The 12,454-nt window shown below is 38.9% G+C and overlaps 2 protein-coding genes across 2 annotated transcripts in view; one reads left to right on the forward strand and one right to left on the reverse strand.

Moving 5' to 3' along the window:
- Nucleotides 1-5,692: 5,692 nt before the first annotated feature.
- Nucleotides 5,693-12,454, forward strand: part of Trnt1 (tRNA nucleotidyl transferase 1) — a 95,136-nt gene continuing 88,374 nt past the window's right edge. The window contains exon 1 of the mRNA XM_033757096.1: nucleotides 5,693-5,763. The gene's annotated coding sequence lies outside the window, so the exon portion shown is untranslated. The remainder of the gene's footprint in view (nucleotides 5,764-12,454) is intronic.
- Il5ra (interleukin 5 receptor subunit alpha) overlaps nucleotides 7,136-12,454 on the reverse strand; it is a 30,994-nt gene continuing 25,675 nt past the window's right edge. The window contains exons 9-10 of the mRNA XM_033757097.1: nucleotides 11,227-11,311; nucleotides 7,136-8,357 (exon numbers count right to left, since the gene is read on the reverse strand). Of these exons, the coding sequence (XP_033612988.1) occupies nucleotides 8,271-8,357; nucleotides 11,227-11,311 (172 nt within the window). The 3' untranslated portion in view covers nucleotides 7,136-8,270. The remainder of the gene's footprint in view (nucleotides 8,358-11,226; nucleotides 11,312-12,454) is intronic.

Raw genomic sequence — 12,454 nt, forward strand, 5'->3', positions numbered from 1 at the left:
TTTTTTTTTTTTTTTTTTTTGGTACTGGGGATCAAACTTGGGACCTTGTGCTTGAGAGGCAGGCGGTGGAACCACTGAGCTAAATCCCTAGCTGCCCTCATATTTATTTATTTATTTATTTATTTTTACTTTCATAGGTTTGCAGGTAGGATCCACTGGTTGGAAGCCACAGAAACAAATGCTAATTTGAGCAAACATAAGGGAACTAATTAGCAGGACACAGGTTAGATCACTTGAGCCCAGGAAACATTAAAGGACCAAGCATTGCTGAAAAGTAAGAGTCCAGACTGCAAGAACTTTGGAAAGTATTTTCCTCATGCAGTTGTTGGAATGAGTCAATTTTGTTTCTGATTGTTATGCCTCCCTGCTCAATACCCAAATTCTATGAGAACTGTCTGATCAATTTGGGTTGCCCAACCAGGGCACCTTAAGCCTACACTTACTTACCTGAGGGGTAGTTCTCAAAGGCTGGATGGTTCATTCTGTGTACAGCCAGTCGTGGGGACATGCCAGCCTCTAGCTCCAAGTAATACACTCAGGTGGAATGTGTTGCTGCTTAAGATTTTCCCTGAAGGGAGAATACTAGGAGAATGTTTTGCTTTTTTAACCCTTCCAAGTGTTTACCCTTACTCTGTCTTTTGTGTGCAGTCCACGTGTGATTTAACTGTATAAAAGGCAATTCTATTCTGACAGATAATTGGATTCTTTCAGTGTACCTAGCTTTTATAGAGCCCACACACCCTATGTACAAAGCAGCACCTTTCTATTTGAGCAGAAGTTACGAATGATAAACTCAGGTAAGTCCTGGGTTCTTCCAGTCTGTGGAGTAGGGTTGCCAGGAGTTTCTATTTTAAAACAGTATGACCTAGTTATTCCTACCATCCAAATCCTGGATATTTCCGTCCAGGAAGCAATTTAAATCTTGACTAACTTTTTCCACCTTTGCCTCACTGTAAATATGCTCAAAGAATGTTGGGTTATTAAAAGTATCTGAGTGGCACATAATTACCTACCAAAATAGCTTATAATTTAATGCAATGTAATCAATCACCAGGTGACTTGGGTACTGTATTTGATCATCAGTGCTACTCTTCTCCCCATTAGCACAGGTAGGAACTGAATATATTTTCCCATTGTTAGAATTAGTAAAATATTCTGGTTAGAATTAATATAATGTTCTAAAATAGTTATGTGGGCAATCATAGTGACTTGGATGGTAAGCCTTTAAAATCAAGGATTTATAATCAATCTGTGTACGTATCCACAATTATGCTGCAAAATGCTGAACACTAGGACTTTTCGTACAATGGCAGTGTAAATCAATGGCTAAAAACATGGATTCTGGATGCTGATACCCTGGGATGCATTTTCATTATTTCATCAAAGGGTATAAAGTTTGTAAAAACTTATATGACTCTCCAATAACTGGTTATTGTTTCATATGTCAATTATTTTTTCTCCAGTTAGGGGCATAATAAAAGCCATAGACACAGAATTCAGATGCTTTCTGTCACCAAAATGAGATGAACTCAATGGCTACATCCATTATGGTCTTTTATTTAAATTTCATTCATATACTAACATTTAATAATTTTCAAACATTTACCAGTTGAAACATTGATTCTAATATAAGAATGAGATAGTAGGGCCCTCATTCTGGTGCCAGATTCTCCTCAAAACTTCCCTCAGTTCCCCACCAGGTACTGACCTCTCATTTCTCTTTCAGGGCATTTGATCACTATTGCTCCTGTCACTTATCCCTTCCTACCTGGTATATGAATCACATTTGTTCAATGGATTCAAGGGAAAAGCGTGTCGGTTCCCATTTCATATAATTTCCCAGACCCTCTGCCATGTAATTGTTCTGTGCCCCTCCTGGAAGGAAGCCCCTTTGGCCCCAGTGTTAAATGGGCTGTGCAGATCAAATATCACAATTCCACAACTGGAGTGTGTGCTACAATACTCAACAGAGCTCACAGTTCAAACAAAATTGATCTCTGCTCTTTATCCTCAATAGTTATCGTCAGCTGTAAATTTGCAAAGCTCTAATGATACAGATCACACAGAGTGCAGACTTTTCGTAGATGAGGTCAATCTCATGATATATCTGAAAGTCTGGAAACCATGAGTCTGGGGTACTTAAATATAGGGGCAGTTAAGTGGGATATCCCCAATCTGTGTAAACTGGGATTTCCCTACATAGTCTTACCTATAATAACAGGCAAGTAAGTAATAGGAATAGCACAAACTGTGCCAGAAAATGTCTGTTTTAGTATTTTAGTGACCAAACAGTGATATCTTCATTGTATGTGTTTTTTCCACTTTATTTTCTTTACTAAATTTATTAGTACATTTTAGGTATACAGTACAGTTACATTGATCATTGGGATCTTGTACCTGTATATGACTTATCTGGTTCTTATTTTTCCCCATTCCCCAGCCCCCCCTTCAGCCCCTCCACCCTTCCTTATATGGCTTTCAAAGTGTTCTTCAGACTAAGAAGCAAGTGATGCAGGTTTGTTAACTTTTTTCATTTTCGAAATGAAGGTAAAGAGATGGAAACAGAAGCTCAAAGTAATAATTAGAAAATCAGAACTAGAATTTGAAACTCCTGATTCAATGCCTTTCAAAACCTAGACATTAAGTGCACTGGACCCTCCAGTTTCAGCCAACCTGACATATGAACAACTTGGGTTAATTAGATTAGTGGAAGATTTATCTGCCTCTTGTTATCTATAGCATATACCCAGGTAAACATCCAGAATTCAGCTGTATTGATTTAGTTACAGTCAGTCCTCAGGAACTGATTGAGTTCATAAGTCAAGGGCTCGCTGTATTTACTAAGAGAAAGGACAGGATGGAGTAGAGAACTAGACCCTAGGTTCAACTGCAGAACATTGTGGGACACTGAATAGACAAGAGCTAAATAGTGGTGATGAAATATTAGCTGGCCACTTTGTACCAGGCAATTATGTAGGCAGGAGGGAATAATGTGGTAATTAGTTAGATATGGGTAGGGAAGCCAAGAGACCAGTAAGGGTATGTCATCACCATATGAAGATAAGCAACGATAGTAATAGTCAACAGTACAAATCAGCCTGGTGATACAGGTTCTGTTTACTATTTCTATTTTGTATATGGAGAACTGAGGCTGAGATGTTCAGAGCTATGTCCCAGGTCATAGAGCTAGCTGAGCAGAGGCCTCGAATTCAGATGCTGGTGGCTTGGTGTAGGGCCCCTTCCAAACACTAGATTTCAAGATTTACTAATAGGTGATACATTTTAAATGATGGAGAGTGGCTAAATGAATGTATGAAAGGGGAGACTAGTTGCTATGCAGTAACCAAAAAGAAGGCCGTAGTGAGCCTCCTATGTTGAAAAGTGACCTGGGAGCTGGATCGAGCTCCCAGTTGCAGAGGGAGCTCACACAGCTTAGGAGTGGTGATTTCTCTGCTTCAATGTGCCTTAGCCAGGTTAGTTCTCTTTGAATGTGAAGTGTTTTTTTGCCTGTTTTTTGTATTGACTTCAGGGGTGACACCTGGTTTTTTCTAATTCACGTTGTCCTACAGGGTCAGGGTTGCCATATAAAATATGAGAGGCTTAGTTGAAGATAGACATTAGATTTTTTAAATAAGTGTACTTTTTAAATATATGTATATCCATGCAGTATTTATTTTGAATTCAAATTCAGTCCTCCTTTATTTTTGTTAAATGTCACAGTGTTAACATTATGGTCTGAAGGTGCAGTTAAATGAAATAAATGAGAAACACGGCTTAGATATAGCATGATTTCTCTTATACAAAAAACTAAAAATGTAAATAAATTAAGGAGCAAAATAAAAGATCATGGGAAATAAGGAGATAGATCTTTTGCAAAAGAGTGACCAATAGAGGGACATAGCTGGGTGGAAGAGGGAGGGGAAGGGGTTGAACAAAGCGAATTAAGATGTGTCAAGTACATGTACCAATTCCCCATGATGAACGTAATCAGTATTTACTGCAAACACATTCTAATAAAAATAAAACTTTTAAAAATAGAGCTAAATGCCACCTGCCTCGCAAGTGCAAAGACCCGAGTTTGATCCTGGTACCAAAAGAATAAATAAATAAATAAAAATAGAGCTAAAAACATGTTACAACTTTATGCAAGGAGGAAGATGCACCCCAACTGAAACATAAAATTCTTTTTTCCTGTGTGTGAGATACTGGAATTGAACTCAGGGCTTTTGTACCAAGTGAAAACCCTAGGCCTTCCTTTCTTTTTTTTTTTTTTTTTTTTTTTTTTTTTTTAATTGAGACAGTCTTGCTAAGTCATCAAAGTTGGGCTCCAACTGCCTCCACCTCCCAAAGCACTGAAATCACAGGTGTGCACAACCATGCCTGACTTGAAGTCATTAAATTCCTAATTCAAAATTCCAGGGTCTCTGAAATCCAACAGCTCTGACAGTCAGGCAGAGCTTTGCTATTTTAAGTTCATTTTTATTTCATTTACCAAACTCTCTTTTCCCCTTTCCTGGGATGGAGTGTATGTTTCTGGGTATGAGTCCTTAGCCAGGGCTGTGGATGAGGTTCCTCTTAGAGTTGGCAGAAAAGTGTATTAAAACAATGGGATCTTTCCAGGGTAAAGGAGCAGATTATGTAGCAAGGATGTATAAAAGGAAGGTAGAAAATTCTGAGAAGTTTTTTGAAGGGTGACCAAAATGGGCTTGTTACCTACAGCATAAGCCAGAGTACAGTTATTTGGAAAATTATGTAGTTAATGCACCGTATAACAGACCAGGTAATTAGCAAGTTGAATTGGTCAAATTGTTTCTCCTGTATTCAGTGATTAACAAATAAGAACTGAGTGCTTATTGTGTGTCAAATACTGTGCTGGGCCCTGGAGAAATTGAGGTAAACGAGTTCAAGGTTTCACTTCTCAAAGTTCAATGAGAGTAGACACAAGCATACACATATTTGAAACATGGTGTGAAAATGTAGACAGATAAAAGTATGAACAGAAATACTGGACTCATGTTTACTGCAAGACCATCTTATAACAAGGTGAAGTTTAGGCAAACGCAAATATTTTCACCACTGTCTCCTCCCACACATGCACAATAGAATGATTTTCATTTGGTTTTATTTAAATTATATTCTCAAATTGGTTGCTTTTCTTTAAAAGAAGAAAACCAAAAATGAACAATACATTCAATGTGATATTTTTACTCCATTAAGCTATGTACAGATAAAAGTATCGATCGACTTGCCAAATCCAACTTGTTGCCATTTTTTTTTTGTAAATAAAATGAGAGCACACCCATTTTCATGTTTTGTGCTATAATAGAACAGAGTGACTACAACAGAGATTACACAGTTCACAAAGCCGAGAATATGTACTATGCCTTAAACTATACACCAGTACTTTATTATTAGTTTCTTTATTCAATACTCAACTGCCCCCAGGTTTATATGTTTTATCGCATGAGAGGGGCATATCTTTTAATTTAAATAAGTAAATTGAACCTCCTGACACAATTCCATGTTGAAAAAAGACCCATGATAATTTTAAAACAATGCATGTGAACTATTCTGTGTTGTCACTGACCATGTGTAACGTGAAAATGAAGCCAAACGTTCTTGCAGCTGAGAGGAGCCCAGTGCGCAGGCGCTCTTAGCTTTCAACGTACGTACTACGCAGGCGCACTAGCCATGGCACTTGCGTGATAGCTTGCGGCCCGGGTCAGATTGTTTCTGAACTGAACTACAAAGCGACTGTTGCGAGTGAGTAATTATTTCATTATTTGAAGGGCCAGTGATGGTTTACTTTGCCGAAACCATAGAGCTTTAAAAAGTGAGTCGGCCATTAGAATTCTGTAGTATCTAAGCCAAATACTGTTTTGTAGTCTGGTGTTCATTTAAGAAACTTCCTTCTCCTTTGTCCTAAATTCAACCAGCAAATAAATTCCTATTCTGTGTGGACAAAAAGGTAAATAAGACAACGTTCTTGATTTCAGAGAGTTTACAATGAATAAGATGAAAAAAGTTTTGGGAAATATGATGATAAAATTTAAAAAGTGAACTGGGCGTGGTACCGCATGCCTGTAATCCCAGCCCTCGGGAGGCAGGAGGAACGCCGGAAATTCGGGGCCAGCCCGGGCTTTAGAGTGAGTGTAAAGCCAGCCCAAACTACAGAGGGAAACCCTGTCTCAAAAATAAAAACAAAACAAACAAAAAAAAGGTATCCTGGGAAAAAAGAGGGTTGCTTAGTACATTAGTTGAAATTGAAGGAAGACTTTTTGGTGGTGAAGAGCCCTTATTTAGAACAAAATGTCGACGAGATTGAAAAAAAGATTGAAAAGGCTTTTTTTCCATTGAAGAAATCTAAAGTAGAATCACTGGCGGAGCAGTAAGAGTGGTGCTAGCAGACAGACAAACAGTATATGCTAGGTGGTATTTGAGGGGGTTGTGGCTAGTGAGCTACAGAGAAGCCAAGTCATAGAGAATTTTTTTTTTAAAGCTTCAAGAAAATAATGAGGTGTTCCCTGAGTGTTTTAGACAGAGTAAGTCAGGCAGATATGCCTTTAAAAGAGAAAATGTAGTGGACCCTCAAGTTACAACCAGGCTGACATATAAACATCTTGGGTTAATTAGGTTAATGGAAGATTCATCTGCCTCTTGTTATCTATAGCATGAACCCAGGTAAACATCCAGATCTCAGCTGTACTGACTTAGTTACAGCCAGCCCTTGGGAACCAATAAAGTTTGTAAGTCAAAGGCCCACTGTACTAGAAACCTAGATGTCAATTCAGAGTCTGTTGGCAATAGTTGTAGCAGAGAGAGCATGACAAATAGTGGGGACAGAAAAGATAAATGTAGGGAATACAATAAGGAATACACCTGACCAGTTTGCAAATTTAGACCATTCACTGTCATTTGTGTTAAACATATCTCATTCTGAACCACATTTATGGACACATTTATTACCTAAAACATAGGGATCCTGAGAAAATACAAGATGATCTTTTAGTTCGATATCAAATTTTAAAGAAAAGATTTTGAAAATTTGAACTCTGGAACTCAATTTATGGGATATGGAAGCAGGAATAGCTACATAGTCATTGTCACAATGACCCTTAGGCTAACATTAGTCCTGTTCTAATTAGATTTTTCACCTTTACTTGTGCCATCAAAGATTACTGCTCTTGCTTCCAGATATCTACTTTTTCTTTAACACATTAGCACCTATGGTTTATTAATTCCATCAACAGATGGTCCTGACACATACAAGTCTCACCGTGAAAACGTTCAGATTTTTAATCAGGATGTTCTTTGCCACTCGAACTCTTACCCAGCCTGCGTAAATAACTTAATGCCTGAAGCATTTCAATGAGGCTCAGGTGATCGAGCTGTTGACAAACATTAACTTCACCCTCTAGTCTCCCACACACCCTCTGTGCTACACAGAACAAATTCCAAGAGCCATACAAAGAGATGGGGCTAAATCCTTACTGCAAAGGATGTCTTGGAGAGCAAGTACTTAGTTTTAGATCCCGTGGCTGGGAAGGCTCCAAAGGAAGGACTCTCCAACCCATGCAAGTGGAAGCCAATATTGTGACCTCAGCATGCAGATGATGGTATTTCTCATTAAATGTTCAAATTTTCTGATTTGCCATGACAAAGCTAGTGAGAGTAAGTCACTCAGAATGAGCCACTTCTGAAGCTCAGTTCTCTTAAATAGCAATTTCTACACAACAAGTTTGCCGTATCATCACAAAGAGATCCAGTTCATGGTAGGTAGCCTCATGGTTAGACACACAGGTTTCCTTCCAGTTGCATTCTCAGGAGAATCTCTTCTCCATGATACTGAAGGCCTTGATTTTTGCTAATGTTTTTGAATTCCAAATACATGCAGGGTGGTGTTCAAGGTCAGTGTAAACTTCCAAACTGGCACTGCCAGAAGTAAGCGCATTTGATGTTCGTCTTATAAGCTGTCTTGTGCCAAAAAGTTTGAGGTAAGTTATGTAACTGCAAAGATTGATAGGTGTGAGGAAGTGATGTTCTGTATAGCCTGAGGAGGAATATTTAGTTTAATCATTCCCCTGGCTGTGAGCAAGGAGATTTTTGATCAAGCATGCACATGTTTAGGAGAAACAGGACATATCTGGATGTATTGCCTTGCAGCTCAATTGAGTGTTCCATAAACTGAACACCTCTTGTCCAGGAAACCTTAGTCCCTTTTCTTATCACTGGTACATATGTTAGTTCATTTGAGAGTACCAGAGTGACAATCAAAACACAGAATTTTCCAAGATTTCAAATACGGGCTCTTCTATATAACTCATGGCTTCAATTTCTGTTTCTCTGGAACCAGCTTTCTGTGGAACAAATGTCTTCCATTAGATGTCTTTTACCAAACATATCATCTCTTTTAATTTCTTTTACTTGGTTTTAATCTCTCTCTCTCTCTCTCTCTCTCATTGCTGAAACAATATACCCAAAATTAAAGAGAAAGGTTTATTTAGTTCACAGTTGGTAGAGGTTTCAGTCCAGACTCAGCTGGCTCCAAGGCAGTGTGGCAGAGTGGTATAGAAGGAGAAACAATTCATGGTGGGCAGAAGGTAGAAAAGCAAGCAAGGGACAGCTAGAGCTCTTTCTTCCCCTTATTATCTTATCCAGGCTACTTGGGGCAGGTAGCACTCACACCCTTAATCCTAGTGCCCTTGATCCTAGCATTGCTCCATGAAATCAGTTCCAGCATCACACACTCTAGATCCAGTCACCCCTGAAAAAGCCCCATTACGACCACCTGATTCTTTGGAGAGACATCCTAAATACAAGCCATAACACTCTCTGTATCTCTGTTTTTGTGCCTCTCTGTTTCTGTCTGCCTCCCCCTCATTTGAAACTTTATGTGAGAAGAGAACAAGTTGTCCTGAGAAGCCAGGCCATACTAAGCTGTGATATTAATCCTTTACTAAACTAGCTTGTCTACCCTAGGTTGTTATTTTGCATACATGACTTGATTTTAATTAATAACCTCAAGCTCATATGATAAACTCTTAAGCCAGTTTCTTTCCCTAACCCCAGAATATGAAAGGAAATCTTTTATGGCTCTGTAAGGAAATTAGATAGCAACATGAAGATGTTCCATCGAGAGAGCAGGACAAATGATGTCAGCCTGATCTTTACATCATGTGGTTCTCTCTTCTAGAGCAAAGAAAGACAGGCAGCACACATTTTGATGAATCCATCCAAAGCGTGGGACACACATGGGACATGGGACACACTCTCCTTTCCAAAGAACTATGGGTAAACAACGGACCCAAGTTTGATCCCCAGTAACACAAAAAAAAAAAAAAAAAAAAAAAAAAAAAAAAAAAAAAAGAAAGAAAGAAAAAGCAAAGGAATAGAGCCAGGAGCAGAGGGACTTTTCTCAGCCTCACTTTTCTACTTTAATGGCTTAGTGACTTTTCTGTAAATAATTACAAACACCAAAACTGCAAACCTCTAAAGAGAGGTCACAGGTTATTGAAATTATACCATTTTGGTGAATTTTTCATCAAACTTTCCCTTTTCCCTATGACTGGTTACCTATGGTCCAGCAATTTGTGTTACTTTATTAGAGATAAATCTAAATCTGTTAAGAAAATTGCTTAACCTGAGTCAGGGATCAACAAACTATAGCCAGATCTGGCTTGTTTTCTGTTTTGTAAATAAAGTTTTATTGGCATACAGCCATGCTAATTGCACATTTTCAGTGAATGCTTTTGGCACTGCAATGCCAGAGGAAAAGTTGATAAACAAACTGGCCCTCAAGCATTTATTATCTGGATTTTTAAAGAAAAAGTTTGTTGACCTCTAAAATAACTATTCAATTTAAGGATAATTCAGTAAAGTACAATAACTTTTCACTCGTGACAAAGAAAATCTAAATAAAAGATACATGTCATTTTTACAGGTTGGAAAATTCAAATATGATAGGATGTTTCTGTTCCTTGTGTTAATACATAGTTTAATATAATCCAACTCACAATTCCAGCTGTTTATAGAAAATGATAAGCTGGCTTTAAAGTTTATATGACAATGGAAAGAAGAATAAAAAAACTTTGAGGAAAAAATCATTTTTTGAGGTCTAACCTGATTTCAAAGTTTACAATAAAGCTGCAGTAATCCTAATAGTATTGTTTTGCCATACAGATAGACCAATAGACCAAAGAAAATAAAGTGATAGTGTAGAAATAGTCCCACAAATACACAGACAACTGCTTTCTGACTGCCAGGACAGGTTGCTGGGGAAAGAATGTTTCTAGTACATAACCCTGGGAAGATTGGAGAGTCACAGGTAAAGTAATCATTCAGGTAAGCCTGTGTGCACTGAGTGGTGATTAGGACTATGAAAATTCATATTCAGGGAAAGCATTTGCTTTCTGTCTTACATTCCTGGGGCAAAATACTTGAAACCTGCAAAGTGAAAGAGGAGAGGTTTATTTTGGCTCACACTTTGTAGAGGTCTTGGTTCATAGTTGGCTGGCTCCAAAGCAGGATATGGCAGAGGGATATGGCAAAGAGAATATCACCAAGGAGACATGCTCACAGTATGCTATCCAAGGAGCAGAATGAGGTCAAAGGAGGAGCGGGGAGGAAGATAAATTCTTGCAGGCCACAGCCCCTACTGACTCACCTCTTCAGACCAGACCCATCTTCTAACAGCTGTCAGCCCCAAGATCCTATCACCTCCCAAAAGCCCCAGCTACAGTCGCGTAAGGCTTTGGAGTAGAAGAGTATCTAGATATAAGCCATAACACTTTCTCTATGTTTTTCTTAATACTGTTCATTTCTTTATTCACAGTAAATTGCCTTAAAAATTCTTTATTGACTTGCAGGAACATGGAATCTTAAAGCACTAGAATTCAATGGAACATTGGTCAGTTTTATCTGTGCCTGTTACTATATGCCCAGGCCTGTAATCCTAGCATTTGGGAAGCTGAGGCAGGATGATTTCTGAGAGTTTGAGGCAGCCTGAACTACAAAGTAAGGCCCTGTCTCAAAAAAGCAAAGCCAAAAAATGTGTGTGTGCGCGCGCGCGCGCGTGTGTGGCTGGTAGGAAATAAAAATTTAACTAGTTAAGTGAAGTAACAGTCTCCTGACTTTCTGGGAAAATCCCTACTTTGTAATAGAGAAAACCAAGAACCAATGACAGTTCCCAGGAAACTCATGACATATCATAAGAACTTTCAGTATTACCTCACAGTTAGTGGTCACAATGAAATCTTTGATATTACTTTTTGGTTCTGGAACTGGTGGAAACAACTTGGTCCATATGTGATATCTGAAAACAGAATAAAGGAAGAACTAGGTGAATCAATCTACTCTAACCTTAATTATAGAGCTACTTGTTTCATAAATTCCAAATCTTTATTGGTCAGATTTCCAGATATTAACATCATTATACTAGTTGAAGGCCTTCGGGTGCTGCAAGACTGCCATGTGGCTTCTGAGACATCCATAGACAAGGAAATAGTTACTGCTCCACAACTGCGCACACCGCTGAGCCTGATTTCTAAAAGTGAACCACAAATGTCCAGCATGCAGTGCCTCACCATTACCTACAATCAGGATCGTAGCATTCCTTCCCCAGCTGCTCTGAGTCTTTCCCTTGGCTTCCTATGAATTGGGAGCCCTCCTAACTGATGGATGCTACCTAAATATAACTTTTATCATAGTAAATTTTTTTAATACTTTCTACTTTATGTAAAGGCCAAGACAGAACATGTTCTTAAACCTTCTAAAGGGAACTTTGCCTTACTGAATGCCAAAGTGAATTGAAAATGCTTGTGAGACCATTTGCAGCCCCCCTCACTCCTGAGGATGCCACATTTGCAAGGTATTTCTAGACTCTGTTACTGGTTTGGGGGTCCCAAAGAAATTCTTTCCAGATTCTTGGTATCCTGAGCAAAGCTGGACAAGAGACACAGAAAAGCTAACGGGAGGTATGTATATTGAAGGTAGAAAAGAAGTATGCTTTGCAAAGTGAGAGGAGGCTAGTAAAAAGGTTCACAGTGGCCATGAAAATAATGGAGGGGAGTCTTTTGGGTCTGGAATTCCTACATTGCTTTCTCCATAATTGAAATAAGGCTTTTGGGACTGTTGTCCATCAAAAACTCACTTAACCTGGTGTCAGATTTAAACTGTCCTATGGAAGACTCACTTGGTTTCGCACCAGGTGTAGATGAACAATTAAAGATAGCACTTTTCTGATTGGTTCTGTGTTCAGCGTTCAGGAACCGTAGAGTAATCTTTGGTCTTGTGTTCTCTGCATGTGCCCTAGGTCTCGTGACTTTGACAGATTAAGCCCCCTTACCTGGCCTGCTTTGGCCCAGCCCTAATCTCCCACTTCACAGTCAGGCACTCAGAGGCCAGGTGATTCAAGAGCCAGGTAGCAGTTGTCCCCTCAGGACAGGATCACACTGTG

Source organism: Fukomys damarensis, unplaced genomic scaffold (genome assembly GCF_012274545.1).
Source record: "Fukomys damarensis isolate Sample0158 unplaced genomic scaffold, DMR_v1.0_HiC HiC_scaffold_28, whole genome shotgun sequence".
In the NCBI taxonomy this organism is placed as follows: Eukaryota; Metazoa; Chordata; class Mammalia; order Rodentia; family Bathyergidae; genus Fukomys; species Fukomys damarensis.